Raw genomic sequence first — 20,099 nt, 5'->3', positions numbered from 1 at the left:
TCCAGTTCTTGCAGTGGGCTTAGGAAAACTGCTTTTCTTCTCTTTATTGACCTCCCCCACCCCCAAAGATTCTAATCATGATCATAAACACAAGTAGTGCCCATGATAGACTTGTTTAAAGAAAAAGAAAAATGATTCAACCTGAAAAAACAGCACAAAGGTCAAATAACAATGGAAAAGCTGTCACAAGGCAGTATACCACTGCCAAGAGTGCTGACAATGGCTGCTCTGAGTCTGGACACGTGGAGAAAAATTACTGGGACTGGAGTGTCCATGAAAGGTTTTGTGAAGAGAGAAGAGCTTGAGCTGACTGTGAATGACCTGGGGGTCTGTGGCTCCCAAGTAGTGTGATCCAGGTGAGGGGAGTGATCTGAGTAAAGGCATCTGTAGTCAGAGGCAGGGACAATAGATTCTCTGCTGGAGCGTTTATGTTGTGGGCAGTGGCAAAGAATCTGAAGGTAAGGATGGGAGTCAGATGGTAAGTGCCAATTACTGAGGTTGAGAGTAGGATACAAATGATCTGTGAAGTGTAAATTCAAAACAAATTTGTTAAAGTTCAGTACAATGGTATATAAAGTTCAGTGCAAAAGGTACTCTTATTCCAGACCACCCAACAAACAAAAAGGACGTGAATCATCCTGTGGCTAGCTGAATTCAAGTCAGAATCAACTATGCAGTACTGCAAAAGGACCTAATCTGCTCATTTGTCTATCTGCAATTAAAGTAATTCATGTTTCACATTTTCATATGAACTAACTCATGCAGGCACATATATATAATTGACTAAAGCATAGAATCATCTGCAGTTACTTGCATGTAAGTGGCAAGTGTCCCAGGAAAAGGAAAATGCATGGGGTGAAGGTGAGGATAGGAGTGTCTGGTGTGACTATGTAAGGCAGGGTTTTGGCTGTGTGAATGTTTTGTGCTCTATCTAACCCCTGAGACCCAATATTAGTCTGGCAGGGTGGGGACAGCCAGGATCACTGTGGCATTGGCAAATGTGGGCATGGCTGCTGTACTACTCTCCTTCTGAACACAACCTTTTTTTGTACTGTTGAATTTGTGTTTGTTCTTTAGTGGTGTGGTTGCAGGTGTCTTTGCAAGGTCAGCGGTATACAATCTAATAATGTTATGGAATGATTTTTGATCTGAGATCAAACATTTTGGTACTTTTAAAGTTATGAAGGCATTAAAAGAATGTAGGAAAATAACTCTGTGGGTGAAGTAGATTTTTTTTTGTTGGGGACAGAATTGTTCAGTTTGATTATTAACTATGTTTTATTTGATCTTTGATTCAAAAACCTACAAATGATCTGGTCACTTTTTGAGTTTTGTAATCTAAAACACACTTTAATATCCCAACATAGTAAAACAATACTTGCCTGTGGGATCTTTTATTAAGGATTTAAAGACGTATTTCGTAAGCACAATTTTATTTGAGTGACTGAAAAATCACAGGCATGTATTTTGAGCTCTTTGCTTACTTGATACAGTAAAAATAAGGTTAAAAACAAAGCCGAATGGAGAAAATAATACTATAGGAATACTCATATCTGATAGATAAGGGTATTTCGGTAATTGCAGCCCCTCCTCCAAAACTGCAGCTCACTGTCTCACCCGTCTTAGCTTCACATTCGCTCCACCCCTGAGCGATCTGTAACTGCCCCACCTCTTTAAGCTTCTTTCCCTCAACCGTAAAATGAAGAAAATAGCTCTTCACAGCGTTCAGGTGAAAATTAAACAAAATTACACAGGTGTAAGTGCTCTACACGCTGCAAAGCACGTACAGAAGTTAATTGCAATGTTTGCTGCAATGCACTGGCCTACCTCCCGCCTTGGGCGCCTTTCTCGCCCCTTACCCAGGCTCGTCAGTATGTTTATCTGCTTGTTAACTTAGTTAATCAATATTCACCGTCGTTGTTAATTTTCCCTATAACAGCAGGCATAGAGGGCAGTGCCATCCACCCTGTCCCCTAGCGTGGGGGCCCTTGCTTTGGGTCTGAGGTGGTGACCTTGGGTGCCTCAGGAAACCGGCACACCCTCCTTCGTAACCTCGCCCCGGACCCTGCCTTAGAGCCCCGCCCCTTCGTCCCGCTGGCCCCGCCTCCACTGGGCGCACGCTCCGTGGGCGGGGCCGGCTCTGGGAGCCCTGCTGTGGTTGGCCGCGTCCGAGCAACCCGGGCTACGCCGTGGTCAACATGCTCTGAGTTTAGCTCTCGGGTCACAGAGAAATAGAACGTCTGGAGTCCTTCGAGCCAAGCGCCGACCCTTTGCCCGAGGGAGTTGGTGCTTTATCAACCAGGGGGATGCGTGTCTCACCCGCCCTCGGGGGTCAGAAGGCCTCCAGACAATGGGAGGGCGGCTGCTGAACAGGAACCGTCTTGTCTTTCATCCGACAGATTGCCTAGTAAGTGGGATGCGATCCCTTCCACGCCAGAACCTTCCAGGTGCCAAGGTTTCCAGCAGGGTGTGGAGGGAAAGCTTGGAATTATGCAGTTTCCGACTTGCACTGCCCTCCACAAAAGCTCAACGATTTTCCCAGGTTCACTTAACTATTTGGTTCTGTGGTCAGGCTGAGACACAAGGTACCGACCCCTCCTACTGCACAGCTCTAACCACCATACCCCACTCCCAGCGGAGCTCAGCCCCTCTGGTGGGGAACCAGTTTTCCTGCTTTCTGTCTTATCATAGGCCAACAGTAATAAGGTGAAGGTGAAGTTCGCTAGGCTTGGAATTAATACAAGAACCAAGAGATATTTATTTATTTATTTATTTATTTATTTATTTATTTATTTATTTATTATTTTATGTTCATTTTTGAAAGAGATTCCCATGTAGGCTCCGCACTGTCAGCGCAGAGCCCAACTGGCCGGCTCCATCTCACCAACCCTGAGATCATGACCTCAGCCAAAATAAAGAGTTGGACGTTTAGCCAACTGAGCCACTTAGGCACCCCCCAGGAGAAATTTATTTTTAAGAAATAGTGAGAACATGAATAGTCCAAAACAAAGGGATTTGCTTGTGTCCAGATTTCTACAACTTTCCGTTCTGGGATATCCCCTCTCTCTCCCTTTCTTCTACACTTACATGGTTTTAACAATCACCTCACTAGGACAAACTCCATTGTCTTTTGCTCTTTTCATATGGACATAAAACTTAATTAGGCTTAGTTTCCACTTGGTAGAGTTTTCCTTTTATCTTCTTGGGAGCTCTTGGTTTCTTTCTTCTCAGCAATGACCTTCCTAAAGCAGCCCAGTTAGTTATTCTTAGATTTTCTTTTCTTGGCTACATTTTCTCAGCCGTGGGCCAGTCCATTTCACTGTCCTTGCCTCTACCCACATTATTTGAGCAGATGATCACAGGCTAGCCTTGCTCTTTAAGGGCAAGAAAATGGAGGGAGAAGTAGATTAAGGGTTTCTGGGGGAGAGTTGCAGGAGGATACCCAAGCGGCTTGACCCAGCTTCCTTTCTCCCTGGAATAATTATAATTCAAAACTCACATAAATCACAAGATATATCCACCTAACCTACGCTTCATTTTCAGTAAGAATTAACAATGAGATAGAAGTTTTGGGTGTTGATAACAAAACAGGAGTATACCGAATGTTTAATCTGAATTAATGGACTTGAAGTGCATTGTGCCTCAACCTCTGACTATGTAGGACCCAATCTCTTAAGCCATGAGAACTTCCCCAAGGTGCTCACCTCAGAACAACCTTGGGGCATCTCTTGGCTGCCCCCTATGGGCAGACTTCAGCAGTACAGACTGGCTGCACTTGGAGCCCCTTGTTCCCTTGGTTGGGGCTTTTGACTTCTGCCGACTTTACCTTTCTGTGTTCCCCCAAGCTCTGCCTCCCTGCTCTTACCTTCAGCTCAGACTTTCACTTCTTTTCTTTCTCTTCTATTTTTTGTTTGTTTGTTTATATTTCCACATTCTTTTTTGGAAATCCCTTCCTATTTCCCCAAACTTTAGCTCTTGAGATAGCTTTTGAAACTTAGGGCAGTGTTCAACTGGACTTGTTGTTTCTTACTTCTGGATTCCTCTGTTCCCCAATTTGTAATAACCTCAGATGAAGAGATTCTGAAAAGTCATAGTAATAATAATAACAACACAGTAATATCTGGAAGATAAAATGTCTCTGTTAAAGAGACGCTATTTCCCGATTTTAGCCTTGTTTGACCTAAAAAAATTGCTGCCTTATTGAAAAATTAGGATTCTCAGGGTGCCTGGGTGGCTCAGTTGATTAAACGTCCGACTTTGGCTCAGGTCATGATCTCATGGTTCCTGAGTCTGAGCCCCGCATTGGGCTCTCTGCTGTCAGCACAGAGCCTGTTTCGGATCTTCTGTCCCCCTCTTTCTGCCCCCCCCCATTCTCTCTCTCTCTCTGTCTCTCAAAAACAAACGTTAAAATTTTTTTTAAAAAATCAGGATTCTTAGTAATTCTGAGTGATCAATTTAATTCAACACCCTTACAAAGTGCCTGCTGTATTTAAGGCACTGTACTGAAGACATTCATATAGTTTGTCCCTGCAATCATTGAACCTTTTAGTTTAGACAAGGCAAACCTGAAGTGCCCAAGGTCATATTGGTGAAGTGTCAAAGTGACAGTTGGAACTTTGCTGGAAACATGCTGTGGAAGGTTGGGGAGGCGGTCTGGAGAGGCTTAATAGAGGGGATAGAGTTTGAAATGGGCCTTGAACTCTAAGATTTCACATAGGAGAACTGCCTGAGACCAGCTTAGGTATGGGAAAGCAGGTGGGCAGTGTGTGGAGGGGTTGCTTTGTTGGGTCATTTGGCATCATTGCTCTGGCAGGCTCCCTTGCTCTGACAGAGTATCTTTTTTTTTTTTAATTAAAAAAATTTTTTTAAATGTTTATTTATTTTTCCCGGAGAGAGAGAGACAGAATCTGAAGCAGGCTCCAGGTTCCTAGCTGTTAGTGCAGAGCCCAATGTGGGGCTTGAACTCATGAACCGTGAGATCATGACCTGAACCGAAGTTGGACTTTCAACCAACTGAGCCACCCAGACGCCCCCTGACAGAGTATCTCTTATACAGCCTGAGTAGAATGATCCCCTCTGTTTGGACGTTTAATCACCCGAGCCACCCAGGCACCCCTTTCTTCCTGTTTTCTTGGATTATTTCCATTTTCCAGGTTCTTTCATTTCTGACAATGTGGGTAGTCTTAGGCTTAAAAATCCTTAGTCAAGATCTGAATCAGAATGACTCATACAGTTTCTCAAATTCAATAGAGCCAACCAGACCTTTTTAAAAATATTTATTTAAAAATTTTTTTAAGCCACGTGAGTGCAGGAGGCACTGGGGCATGAACCTTAGCTGGAGGATTCAGTTGTATTTTGTTTGGGATCAAGAACATGTTCGGGCCTGGGTGGCTCAGTTGGTTAAGCATCTGACTTCTGCTCAGGTCATGATCTCGTGGTTCATGAATTCAAGCCCACATCAGGCTCTGCGCTGACAGCTGGGAGCCTGGAGCCTGCTTCAGAGTCTGTCTCCCTCTCTCTCTGCCCCTCCCCTGCTCATGCTCTGTCTCTCTCTCAAAAATAAACATTAAAAAAAAAGAAAATCTTATATAAAAAAACGTATGACTCTTCTGAAACCTTCTTTAAATGTCCAAAATCCAGTTTAGGAGCCTTATAAGACAATTTGTATAGCTGTGCCCCCTTTTGAACCTCTGACATGTAGCTCCCTCTAGTAAGAAAAACATAGGAGGTGGGTGAGTGTGTGTCAGGGAAAAGAAAGATTAACTGGAAATGATGAGATAGTAAAAAATCTTTATTCTGAGATTACTTTTCTTGTTTCTATAGGAACTGTTAACCAAATTTAAAAGTTCTTCAGCTGGCAGTCTTTGTTGGACAGATCTCAAAAAGAAAGTTAAAGTCTGTTCTTGTTTTCACATTCTGTGAGTCTAAAGTCAGAGGAGAAGCCCAAACTTAGTAGCTCAGACAACTGGGAACTTGAGGGTAAAAGGTACTTGGAATAAAAGAGGGTATATAAACAAGGCACAATTACTAAAGGATAATGATTTCTAAATAATTTATTTGGACATAGCTCTTTGCAATCAAATGCTTACCCACGAAAAACTCATTCATTGCTAATAATAATATTTCTAATATCTTTTTTATGAAAACTCCCTAGCCTATGTCCAACTGATTTCTTTTTTTTATTTATTAAAAAATGTTTTTTAAAGGTGATTTTTTTTTTTTTTGAGAGAGAGAGAGAGAGAGAGAGAGAGAGAGAGAGAGAGAGAACACACAAGCAGGGGAGTGGCAGAGAGAGAGAGGGAAACACAGAACCTGAAACAGGCTCCAGTCTCTGAGCTGTCAGCGCACAGCCTGATGTGGGGGTTGAATTCACGAACCTTGAGATCATGACCTGAGTTAAAGTAGGATGCTTAACCGACTGAGCCACCCAGGCGCCCCTGTTCAACTGATTTCTGTATTTGATTGCTCATACTGTAACAGAGTCGTGCAGGGAATATGTTTGGAGTTTTAGAAATGGGAAACTACTATTGTTGAAGTTTTATAGTCCAGGGAACAAATTTATATGTGTTTCACACTCTGGGTACAGAGAAGAGCAGACCTTTGTCTTTCTCCAAGTTAATCAGGCCCTGCCTTGAAGTTGTGATGAGTGGGTTAAGATTGCATTACCGTCTGGCCACTCCTTTCCTCTTGTGCACACTAGCTATATTTAGGCGGGTCTAGATAAGTTTAATATGTAGCATATTGCCTTGAGTCCAGCTGGTCCCAGAACAGCTGGCTACATGATTCAGAATGTTTAAGTCCAACTTTAAAATAAAACATTTGGCAAGTGAATCCATGTATTCTAGCTGGGCTGAGCTGCAATCCAGTTCCCACGCTATCACTAGCTCCCAATTAGACACTCCACTTACAGAACAGGTGTGTTTCCTCTCAGGGTTTTACCCTCTTTATCCTTTGGAAGTGAAAGGTCAGGTGCAATTATAATTGGAATACTGATGTGTAATGAAGGTTCGGGAGCGAATGTTTATTTTCCAAAATGGAAGAACTTTGCATTTTTTCTGATTATGAAAGTAAATCCTCTTTCAGAATGTCTAAATATTCAGTGTAAAAATTTAAACAGTATGGAAAAGGCAAAAACTACACATATTCCCACCACACAGATAAAACTACTGTAACCTGTTGGTATTTACCTTTCTAGGTGTTCTTCTGTGTGTATAGGAGTATGGATGGATGCAGATTGAATTTTATGGATAAATTTTAGCAATATATGTGGGCATCTTTGTTGGCAAATATACATCTATATTAAAAATTTGAACTGGTAGATAGAATTCCACTTAATGGTTGCACTGTAATTTATATTAAACCAATCCCCTGTTGATGTTCCAAGTCCTCAGGAAGTCTGATTTTCACACTTGCCCTTATAGGAGGTCTCTGTGATTTAGATCCTAATTCCGAGATGGAGCTAGCAGATTCATCTTCCGCCATCTCTGAGCAGCAGCTGCAGGGGCAAGAGAGACTAAGCAACACCAAGACAGATTTGGCCGGGCAGAGTCTCATCTCATCTGAGGAATGGCTTCAACTACATGGGCTTAAGAGCAAAAAATTGACCTTGAAACAGATTTTGTCACAGATTGGATTCCCACATTGTGAAGGTATAGTACTCACAAAGTAGTATCGGTTGGAGAACCCAACCAGCATCCCGTCCCGTAGCCTTGGAGGGGACACTGCATCAGCTCTGAAGGCCCCTCAAAACCACACGCCTCTGAGCTTGTTCTGATCTCGCATCTTTATTGGTAAAAAATGTTTGTGCATGGATCTCCAATATATGTTTGTTATATAGGTGTATGATTATCAGTCCACTTATTAAGTATTAGTAATGCTGCCTTTCATTCTTTGCCCTTTTAAAGATGAAATAAAAGTAAATAGAAGTTGTGCACACCACAGAAGATGTCTTCTTCATCCCTTGGGATGTGCAGACCCCTTCAGGAGGCTGTTGATTAAGACAATAGCTGTGTATGGTTTCAGGGAGAACATGCTGTTTTCCTGTCATAGCCTCTCTTTATGTGATATCATGGTCCAGTGTTTTTAAATACATTGGTTAGAAATTTGGTCCTGAACTCCCAGTAGTATAGCTTTCCAACAGGGAGTATAGAAATGGATGAGGGTGTATTTTGGTTTTGCTTTTGTTTTTTAATTTTTAATTTTATTTTAGAGAGAGTGAGAGTATGAGCAGGTGAGAGGGACAGAGGGAGAGAGTGACAATCTTAAGTAGACTCCACACTTAGCTTGGAGCCCCATGTGGGGTTGGATCCCACGACCCTGGGGTTATGACCTGAGCTGAAATCAAGAGTCAGATGCTCAACCAACGGAGCCACCCAGGCACCCTGCTTTTGTTTATTTTCTGATGACATATTGATTTGGGTTGCTACTGAAATATAGGGCCCAGGAGACCAGGGATACAGAATGTCTTACAGCATGTGAGATAGCCCACCCAGCAGGAGTGTCCTGTTCAATGTATGAGTAACACCCTATTTGAGGAGCACTCCTTCAATCAGGGCAATTTCTATTACTTGGATTTTACTCAGTAATTTTGAATTAGCCAATTAATTAATTAATTCAGCATGTATTTATTGAGTGGCCAATAATACTGTGGTTTTGAGATTTTTCACCAGTTCTCTTGGCAGCTTTGTTCTACACTGGTGATAAGGAAGGTGTAGGGGATGTGGTTGTTACAGACTGATCTGGAGGCCCATTCTAATGGCAAGGACTTTGCTCTTCAGGGTTCAGGCTGTGCGTTATTTATCCTTCTGTAAGGGGTGGTACAACCAGCCCTATACCTTGTAAATACCTTTCAGCGAGGGCTGGGGGTGGGGCTGCCAGAGTCAGGGTCTATGGGATTCCTACATAAGGAAACAAACTGAAAGTTTTATCTTATATTTCAAATAACTATAATTCAGTTATTAATATTAGCAAAAATAGCAGTTCCGTATATTTTGTCAAGGATTTTTCAATCTAAGGTCATGGAAAATACTGCTCTGTGATTTTCTTTTAATGCCCTTGTTAGACTACGGCATCAGGATTATGCTGGCCTCATAAAATGATTTGAAAGTATTCCTTCCTCCTGTATGTTCTGATGGTGCTTTTATATGAGTGGTATAATTTCTTCTGTACATGTTTGATGGAACTCACCAGTGAAACTTACCTGAACCTGAAGTTTTGTTTATAGGAAAATTTGGACAAGAATTCCATTTCTGTAATAGACATAGGGCTATTCAGATTTTCTGTTTCATCATGCCAATTTTAGAAAATTTTGTTTTTCAAGGACTTTGTTCACTTCATCAGTGTTTTCCAATATATTGACAAAACATGTTTCATAATATTCCCTTAACACTTTTTTTAATGCCTGCAGAATCTATAGTGATGTTCCCTCTTTCATTTCAGATATAATTTGTGTTTTTTCTCACTTCTTTCTTGATGAGTCTTTTTAGCAGTATATCACAACTCTTTCCAAAGAACCAAATTTTGGTTTTGTTGTTTCTTTTTCCCTATTCTTTGTTTTTTATTTCATTGATATCTGCTTTGATCTTTATTATTTCTATCCACTTACTTTGAGTTTAATTTGCATTCCTTTTTCCAGCTTAATGTGGAAACTTAGGTAATTGATTTTAAGCCTTTCTTCTCCTTTCACATAGTCATTTAAAATTCCTCTAAGGATTGCTTTAGCTGAATCCAAATCTTGATAGGTAATATTTTCATCATTATTGAGTTCAGAATATTTTTTTCTCTTGTGACTTTTTTCTTTGATTCATTTTTAAAAGAAATGTTTAATTTTCAAATATTTTTGGATTTTTAAAGATGTCTTGTTATTTACTTCTGTTTATGTTAGAAAACATAGTAAGACTTTTGTCTTTTAAAATGTACTGAGATTTGTTTTATTGTGCACATTTCATAACACATCTGAAAAGAATGTGTATTCTGCAGTTGTGAGGTAATATTTATAAATGTTAATTTGTTTAAGGTAGTTGGTTTTATTGTATCATAGAGATGTTCTGTGTCCTCAGAGATACTTTTGCGTAGTGGCTTTGTCCTTTTCTTAGTTCTATAAGTTTTTTTCATGTAATTTGAAGCTCTAATAAGTACACACACACATTTAGGATTGTCATATCTTTCTGATGAATTTACAAATTTTAATAATTTTTATTTTTATTATTTTTAATATAATTTATTCTCAAATTGGCTAACATACAGTGTGTAAAGTGTGCTCTTGGTTTTCGGGGTAGATTCCCGTGGTTCATCGCTTACATACAACACCCAGTACTCATCCCAACAAGTGCCCTCCTTAATGCCCATCACCCATTTTTCCCTCTCCACAACTCCCCCATCCACCCTCAGTTTGTATTTAAGAGTCTCTTATGGTTTGCCTACTTCCCTCTCTGTTTGTAACTATTTTGTTCCCCTTCCCTTCCCCTATGGTCTTCTGTTAAGTTTCTTCAGATCCACATGTGAGTGAAACATATGAGTGAAACATATGATATCTGTCCTTCTCTGACTTATTTCACTCAGCATAATACCTTTCAGTTTTATCCACGTTGCTGCAAATGGCATGATTTCATTCTTTCTCATTGCCAGGTAGTATTCTATTGTATATATAAACCATACCTTCTTTATCCATTCTTCAGGTGATGGATATTTAGGCCCTTTCCATAATTTGGCTATTGTTTAAAGTACTGCTATAAACATTGGGATACATGTGCCCCTATGAATCAGCATTCCTGTATCCCTTGGATAAATTTAATAGTGCTACTGGTGGGTCGTAGGATAGCTCTATTTTTAATTCTTTGAGGAACCTCCACAGTTTTCCAGAGTGGCTGCACCAGTTTACATTCCCACTAACAAAGCAAGAAGGTTCCCATTTCTCTACATCCTTGCCAGCATCTGTAGTTTCCTGAGTTGTTAATTTTAGCTACTCTGACCAGTGTGAGATAGTATCTCAGTGTGGTTTTAATTTGTAGTTCTCTGATGGTGAGTGACATGGAGCATCTTTTCATGTGTCTGTTGGCCATCTGGATATCTTCTTTGGAAAAGTGTCTATTCATGTCTCTGCCCATTTCTTCAGTGGATTATTTGTTTTTTGAGTGTTGAGTTTGGTAAGTTCTTCATAGATTTTGGATACTAACCCTTTATCTGATATGTCATTTGCAAATATCTTTTCCCATTCCGTCGGTTGCCTTTTAGTTTTGTTGATTGTTTCCTTTGCAGTGCAGAAGCTTTTTATCTTGATGAGGTCCCAATAGTTCATTTTTGCTTTTAATTCCCTTGCTTTTGGAGATGTGTCAAGCAAGAAATTGCTGAGGCTGATGTCAAAGAGGTGGTTGCCTGTTTTCTCTTCTAGTGTTTTGATGGTTCCTGTTTCACCTTTAGGTCTTTCATCCATTTTGAGTTTATTTTTGTGTATGGTGTAAGAAAGTGGTCTAGCATCATTCTTCTGCATGTTGCTGTCCAGTTCTGCCAGCACCATTTGCTAAAGAGACTGTCTTTTTTCTATTGGATGCTCTTTACTGTTTTGTCAAAGAGTAGTTGGCCATACCTTTGTGGGTCCAATTCTGTGTTCTCTATTGTATTCCATTGGTCTATGTGTCTATTTTTGTGCCAATACCATACTGTCTTGATGATTACAGGTTTGTAATATAGCTTGAAATCCGGGATTGTGATGCCTCTTGCTTTGGTTTTCTTTTTCAACGTTACTTTGGCTATTTGGGGTCTTTTGTGGTTCCATACAAATTTTAGGATTGTTTGTTTTAGCTTTGAGAAGAATGCCAGTGCAATTTTGATTGGGATTGCATTGAATGTGTAGATTGCTTTGGGTAGTATTAACATTTTAACAATATTTGTTCTTCCAATCTATTAGCATGAAATGTTTTTCCATTTCTTTTGTCTTCTTCAATTTCATTCATAAGTTTTCTATAGTTTTCAGCATACAGATCTTTTAGGTCTTTGGTTAAGTTTATTCCTAGGTATTTTATGGTTCTTGGTGCAATTGTAAGTGGGATCAGTTTCTTGATTTCTCTTTCTGTTGCTTCATTATTGGTGTGTAAAAATGCAACCGATTTCTGTACATTGATTTTGTACCCTGGGATTTTGCTGAATTCATGTATCAGTTCTAGGAGTCTTTTGGTGGAGTCTTTAGGGTTTTGTATGTAGAGTGTCATGTCATCTGCAGAAAGTGAAAGTTTGACTTCTTCTTTGCCAATTTGGATGCCTTTCATTTCATTTTGTGTTCTGATTGCCGAAGCTAGGACTTCCAACACTATGTTAAACAACAGTGGTGAGAGTGGACATCCCTGTCGTGTTCCTAATCTCAGGGGGAAAGCTGTCAGAATTTCCCCATTGAGGATGAAATTAGCTGTGGGCTTTTCATATATGGCTTTTATGATGTTTAAGTATGTTCCTTCTATCCTGACTTTCTTGAGGGTTTTTATTAAGAAAGCATGCTGTATTTTGTCAAATGCTTTTTCTGCATCTATTTGATATGATCATATGGTTCTTATCCTTTCTTTTATTAATGTGGTGTATCACGTTGATTGATTTGCAAATATTGAACCAGCCCTGCAGTCCAGGAATGAATCCCACTTGATCATGATGAATAATTCTTTTTACATGCTGTTGAATTCAATATGCTAGTATCTTGTTGAGAATTTTTGCATCCGTGTTCATCAGGGATATTGGCCTGTAATTCTCCTTGTTTGTGGGGTCTCTGTCTGGTTTGGGTATCAAGATAATGCTGGAATCATAGAATGAGTCTGGAAGCTTTCCTTCTGTTTCTATTTTTTGGTATAGCTTGAGAAAGATAGGTATTAACTCTGCTTTAAATGCTTGGTAGAACTCCCCTGGAAAGCCATCTGGCCCAGGATTCTTATTTGTTGGGAGATTTTTGATAACTGATTCAATTTCTTTGCTGGTTAGGGGCCTGTTAAAATTTTCTATTTCCTCCTGTTTGAGTTTTGGTAGTGTGTGGATGTCTAGGAATTTGTTCATTTCTTCCAAGTTGTCCAGTTTGTTGGTGTATAATTTTTCATAGTATTCTCTGATAATTGTGTTTCTGTGGTGTTGTTTGTGATCTGTCTTTTTTTATTCATGATTTTATCTCTTTGGGTCCTCTATCTTTTCTTCTTGAGAAGTCTGGCTAGGGGTTTATCAATTTTGTTTATTTTTTCAAAAAACCAACTCTTAGTTTCATTTATCTGTTCTGTTTTTTTGGATTCTATATTGTTTATTTCTGCTCAGATTGTTATTATTTCTCTTATTCTGCTGGCTTTGGGGTTTCTTTGTTTTTCTGCTTCTAGTTCCTTTAGGTGTGCTATTAGATTTTGTATTTGGGATTTTTCTTGTTTCTTGAGATAGGCCTGGACTGCAATGTATTTTCCTCTTAGGACTGCCTTTGCTACATCCCACAGGGTTTGATTGTTGTTTTTTCATTTTCATTTATTTCAATATATTTTTAAATTTCTTCTTTAATTGCCTGGTTGACCTGTTCATTCTTTAATAAGATGTTCTTTAACCTCCATGCCTTTGGAGGTTTTCCAAACTTTTTCCTGTGGTTGATTTCAAGTTTCATAGCATTGTGATCGGAAAGTGTGCATGGTATGATCTCAATTCTTTTATATTTATTGAGGGCTATTTTGTGACCCAGTATGTGATCTTGGAGAATGTTCCATGTGCACTTGAGAAGAAAGTATATTCTGCTGCTTTAGGATGAAAAGTTCTGAATGTATCTGTCAAGTCCATCTGGTCCAGTGTATCATTCAGGGCCGTTGTTTCTTTATTGATTTTCTGTCTAGATGATCTGTCCATTGTTGTAAGTGGAATATTAAAGTCCCCTGCAATTACCACATTCTTATCAGTAAGATTGCTTATGTTTGCGATTGTTTTATATGTTTGGGTGCTTTCAAATTTGGTGCATAAACATTTATAATTGTTAGCTCTTCTTGATGGATAGACCCCATAATTATGATATAATGTTCTTCTCCATCTCTTGTTATAGCTTTAGTTTAAAATCTAGTTTTTCTGGTATAAATATGGCTACTCCAGCTTTATTTTGACTTCCAGTAGCATGATAGATGGTTCTCCATCCCCTCACTTTCAATCTGAAGGTGTCCTCAGGTCTAAAATGAGTCTCTTGTAGACAGCATATAGATGGGTCTAGTTTTTTATCCATTCTCATACCCTGTGTCTTTTGATTGGAGCATTTAGTCCATTTACATTCAGTGTTATTATTGAAAATATGGGTTTAGAGTCAGTGTGTTATCTGTAGGTTTCATGCTTGTAGTGATGTCTCTGGTCCTTTGTAGTCTTTGCAACATTCCACTCACAGAGTTCCCCTTAGGAACTCTTGTAGGGCTGGTTTAGTGGTATTGAATTCCTTCAGTTTTTGTTTGTCTGGGATAACCTTTATCTCTCCTTCTATTCTGAATGACAGCCGTGATGGTTAAAGGATTCTTAACTGCATATTTTTCTTATTCAGCACATTGAAAATTTCCTTCCACTCCTTTCTGGCCTTCCAAGTTTCAGTAGGTAGTTCTGCTACTACCCTTATGTGTCTACCCTTGTAGGTTAAGCCCTGTTTATCCCTAGCTGCTTTCAGAATTCTCTCTTTCTGTTAGTATTTTGCCAGTTTCATTATAATATATCATGCAGAAGATCGATTCTGAAGGGAGTTCTCTGTGCCTCCTGGATTTCAATGTCTGTTTCCTTCTCTGGATTGGGGAAGTTCTGAGCTACAATTTGTTCGGGTACACCTTTGGCCCTTTTCTCTCTCTTTTTCTTCTGGAACTCATATGATATGGATCTTGTTCTGTTTCATTGAATCACTTAGTTCTCTGACTCTCCCCTCATGGTCCAGAATGTTTTTATCTCTCTTTTTCTCAGCTTCATCTTTTTTCATAATTTTATCTTCTATTTCACCTAATCTCCCCTCTGCCTCTTAAATCCTCACTGTCATTGCCTCTAGTTTATTTTGCACCTCATTTACAGCATTTTTAATTTATCATGACTATTTTTTAGGTCCTTAGTCTCTGCAGCAATAGATTCTCTGCTGTCTTCTATGCTTTTTTCAAGCCCAGCGATTAATCTTATGACTTTTATTCTAAATTCTTGTTCAATTATCTGTTTTTTGTTTATATTTGTTTTGATCAATTCTTTAGCTGTCATTTCTTCCTGGAATTCTTTTGAGGAGAATTCTTCTATTTCATCCTTTTGGCTAGTTTTCTGTCCCTCAAGTGTTTAAAAGCTTGTTATGTGCTCTGCACCTGTGAGCACTACTATGTTAAAGAGGGGTCATATACTGTCCAGGGCCTGGCCCTTCAGGCGGTGTTTTTTGGAGAGTGTTATACTCTCTGTTATTGTGACTTTGGCTACTTTATCTCCCTACTGTAGTGATGTTTTGGACCCTCCACTAGGTGTGCTTTGATTTATTCCTTGAAGTTGCTGTGGGAAGGAAAACAAACAGAAAACAACAGCAAACACACAAACAAAAAAATGCAAAAACAAAAAACCAGAAACACCAGCTATAAGTAAAAAACAGGGTGGAAGCTGTGCTGATGGAAGAGGCCTTATCCCATACAAAGAGAGAAATGACAGGGGCCAGGAAAAAGAGAAGAAAAATTGAGCAGATAGAGAAACTATATGGCTTAATCCAGAGAGAGAAAAAGGAAAATAAGGAGGTGTCTAACATGTATGAAGAGAATAGATTAAAAAATTTGTCTGCTTAAACAAACCAAAACCAGAGTGACCAGACTAGAGGAGGGAAGAGATAAGAAAGAGAACAGGAAGGAAGAATATACATATATAATAAGAATTGTCTGAGAACTAAATCAGGCAATGCAAGAGCGCTGGTCTGTGTTGTAGACTCTACATCTAAAGTTCTCTCTTGGCCAGCAAGAGAGCGGATGCAGAATTAAAAGCAAGAGATGGCTAATGTCCAGGAAAAGACAAAAGCCCTGAATAAGAGTCCTTGCTCTGTATTTATTAAGATTAGAAGGCTTACAAACCTGATGGGCATGCACAAAGAGACAATGAATCTGTGAACATTAACTCATGGGCATGAGGGAAAGGGGGTTTTGAAGATATATGGTGTTTGGGGTTTCGGTTAATATGAAATAAAACCTGGTGCTGGGCAGATGGGCAGATGGTTGTTAACGGCAGACAGAAGGCACCATGTCTGTTTATCTTAGCTAGCCTAGGGGATGAGACAGATAGAGCATATAACCTCAGGGTTAACAAGGCACCTTTCTTTTGTTAATCAGCTCCCATCTGGGTAGCTTCACCTGCAGTGCAGCAGTCTATAGCCCTATTTACTCGTTTACCTAATTTAGTCCTTCCCTCCTGTGAAAGCAGCTTTCTGCTATAGTACAAAATTGGGAGACACTTTTGCCCTGAATACCTAATCTTGTTTACCTCATATGCCTTTGTATTGGGGGTCTTTGCTCCCCCCACTCTATTCTGGGGGACTTTGTCCCCCTCTGGTCTATCCTGGGGGTCTAATCTTGTTTACCCAAGCTTGGATGTGAGCATCCTATGACTTTGTAATTCTTTCTGCCTTGTTAACGCGTTGGTGCAAGCCTAGGGAATTTCTAGGCTTATTCCTCACAGGTCTGGAGGAGGGGCTGACTGGTTTGTCACTGTCAATCCCGCTCCAGTAGACATGCACTTACCAGGCACAGAGGGGCGTGGTTTGGTGTAGGTGGGTCCCACCTCCACTGTGGGCCCCCTGTCCACTGTCGGTTCCCTGAAGCCCTGCCTTGGTGGTGGTGGGGAGAAAAATGGCGACACCCCAGTGTCTCCTCCATGGACCAGGTGTCCCCAACAACTCTGTTCAAGCCGTCTTCACTGTGTTGCAGGTGCAAACAAGGCGGTTTGTCCCACTCTGCTGACTCCTGTGCCTTCCTGGCATTGGGCTGGGATTTATTTTTTTATTTATTTATTAAAAAAATTTTTTTTTCAACGTTTATCTATTTTTGGGACAGAGAGAGACAGAGCATGAACAGGGGAGGGGCAGAGAGAGAGGGAGACATAGAATCGGAAACAGGCTCCAGGCTCTGAGCCATCAGCCCAGAGCCTGACGCGGGGCTCGAACTCAAGGACCGCAAGATCGTGACCTGGCTGAAATCGGACGCTTAACCGACTGCGCCACCCAGGCACCCCTGGGCTGGGATTTAAACCCTGATGTCTTTAAGGTTCCCACTCCATCCACCCTGGTTTCGGGTAAGTGCTGCTTTGCACTACCCCATTTATGGCCTCTGGCTGGTGGGCACAGGCAACCTTTGCCCTTTGAATGGCTACATACCTTCTTCCCACAGCACTCCAGGGAGGGAATTGCGCACTGTGCCTCTGAACTAGTTACTGAACCGGGACTGGCTCCCTTCCTCCTCAGGTACTCAAACAGGGCAGCTGGCCCTAGTCTGGAGAAAGCCCCACAGTTAGATTGGATCTTTCTCCATCCTGGTCCATGGTTTTTCTCTTGTCTAGATACCGTATTACACTTCCCCAGTCTCTTTTTCTCTTCCCTTGGTCTCTCCACAGAAGGGGATCCCTCCCCTCCTTTCCTCTGCCTCCTGTTTTATCTCTCCCAGTTCACAGTCACGCCGGTATGGCCTGTCATGTTGTCCCCATGGGTCCCTGGAGGCGTCTCTATCACTTTGCAGCCTGGACTCTTGGAGTTCAGAGTCTTTTGGCCTCAACACTGCTGTGTTTGAGAGATGAGGGAACTTCGGATCTCCCTACTTCTCTGCCATGTTGGCCCCTCCTCCCTTAATAATTTTTAAATGTCCTCTTTATCTCAGATGATAGTCCTGGTTTTGACATTTACTTTAATATTGATACAACCACTGCAGCTTTCTTAGGCTTCATTTGTACCTGGCATATATGTTTACAGTCTTTAACTTTCAAGCTATCAGTAGTCTCTAAATTTTTCCATTTACATTTCAATAGGCTTTTTATGTATGTCCTTTTTGTGTTTTGTTTTCAGTGGTTGCTTTAGTGATTATATCCTTAACTTGTTATAGTCTGTCAAAAGTTAGCTTTGTACTACATCATGTAAGGTGTAAGAACCTTGCAACAGTATAACTCCACTTACCCCCCACTACTGTCCTTGGTATTATTGTTTAATGTATTTTATTTTTATATACATCATGAACCTCACAAGCCGGTGTTATGATTATTGCTTTAAAAAGTCATTTGTCGGGGTGCCTGGGTGGCGCAGTCGGTTAAGCGTCCGACTTCAGCCAGGTCACGATCTCGCGGTCCGGGAGTTCGAGCCCTGCGTCAGGCTCTGGGCTGATGGCTCGGAGCCTGGAGCCTGTTTCCGATTCTGTGTCTCCCTCTCTCTCTGCCCCTCCCCCGTTCAAGCTCTGTCTCTCTCTGTCCCAAAAATAAATAAACGTTGAAACAAAAAATTAAAAAAAAAAAGTCATTTGTCATTTAAAGAAACTGAGTGGGAGAAAATAGCATTTACATCCACATATTTACTATTTATAATATTCTTGCTTCCTAGAAGTTCCATCTGGTATTTGTTCCTAAAGAATTTCTTTGAATCATTTCTTGTAGTGCAGGTCTGCTGGTGACAGATTTTCTTAGTTTTTGTTCATCTGATACTGTTTTTATTTCACCTTGTCTCTTTTTTAGAATGATTAGTTGTTTGGTTGATTGATTGGTACTTGTTATTCTGAAATAATGATAGCTTTACAGGAGGTTGCACAGATGATATAGACAGAACCCAAGAACCCTTCACCTAGTTTCTCCTAATGGTTACATCTTATAAAATTTGGGTATAATACCATATCAAGGAGTTTGACATGGATGCACTGTGTGTGAATAATTCTATGTAATTTTACCACTTGTGTAGATTTGTGTAACCATCACCACAATTAAGATACAGAACTGTTTATTACCACAAAGATCTCCATTGTGCTACCCTATGATAGTTGTACAGACACCGTAACCCCCAACATCCTTAACTCCTAGCAACTACCAATCTGTTTTCTATCTCTAATTTTCTCATGTAGAGAATGTTTATATAAATGGGATCATGAGTATTTGACCTTTTGAAATTGGCATTTTTTTCACTTAGTATTATTTCTTTGAGATTCATCCAAGTTATTGCATGTAGCAATGGTTTGTTTCTTTTTATTGTAGTTGTATTCCAGGGTATGGATGTACCGCTGTTTGTTTAGCCAGTCACCATTAAAAGACATCTGCGTAGTTTCCAATTTTGGGCTATTACAAATAAGTCTGCTACGAACAATTGTTTACATGTTTTTGTGTGACCATAAGTTCTCATTTCTCTGGGATAAGTGCCCAGGAATGCAAATGCTACATGGTATGTTAAGTGTGTGTTTAATTTTTTGTTTTGTTTAGTTTTATTTTGTTTTGTTCAGAAACTGCCAAACTTTTACAGGGTGGCTATGCTATTAACTTCAGTAATATATGAGAGAGACAGTTTCTCCACGTCATCATCAGCATTTGATATTGTCACAATTGAAAAGTTTTAGCTGTTCATGGCGATTAAGGAGTGCACTTACCCTGATGAGCACAGGGATGGAAGTGTTCAGTCACTATATTGTACACCTGAAACTTAATATTACACTATATGTTAACTGTTATTTAAATAAAAACTTAAAAAAAATAAAAGTTTTAGCTGTTCTAATATTTTCTAATATTTGTGTAGTGATATTTCATTGTGGTTTTAGTCTATATTCGCCTAATGTCTAGTTTTGTTGAACACATTTTCATGTGCTTATTTGCTGTATATCATCTCTGGCAAAATGTTTTTTTATGTCTTTTGGTCATTTTCTAATTAAGTTTTTTTAATGTTGAGTGTTGAGAGTTCATTATATATTCTAGATGTGAGCCCTTTTTCACATATGTGGCTTACAGATATATTTTCCTAATCTATAGCTCATCTTTTCATTCTCTTAACAGAGTTTCTCAGAAAAGAAGTTAATTTTGGTGATTTTTTTTTTATTTGATCATATTTTTCTTGTGTGAATCTTGCTGATGCTCAACGTTTTCTCCTATTTTTGTTTTACTAAAAGTTTTATAGTTTTCTA

At 39.8% G+C, this 20,099-nt stretch overlaps 1 protein-coding gene across 1 annotated transcript in view; it reads left to right on the top strand.

Annotated features, from left to right (window-relative positions):
• Positions 1-2,175: 2,175 nt before the first annotated feature.
• Positions 2,176-20,099, top strand: part of VWA3B (von Willebrand factor A domain containing 3B) — a 204,484-nt gene continuing 186,560 nt past the window's right edge. The window contains 2 exon segments of the mRNA XM_027072611.2: positions 2,176-2,407; positions 7,422-7,649. Of these exon segments, the coding sequence (XP_026928412.2) occupies positions 7,454-7,649 (196 nt within the window). The 5' untranslated portion in view covers positions 2,176-2,407; positions 7,422-7,453.

This window comes from Acinonyx jubatus, chromosome A3 (genome assembly GCF_027475565.1).
Source record: "Acinonyx jubatus isolate Ajub_Pintada_27869175 chromosome A3, VMU_Ajub_asm_v1.0, whole genome shotgun sequence".
Lineage (NCBI taxonomy): Eukaryota > Metazoa > Chordata > Mammalia > Carnivora > Felidae > Acinonyx > Acinonyx jubatus.
Note: the sequence above shows the minus strand (reverse complement) of the source record. Positions and strands in the feature narration are given on the sequence as shown.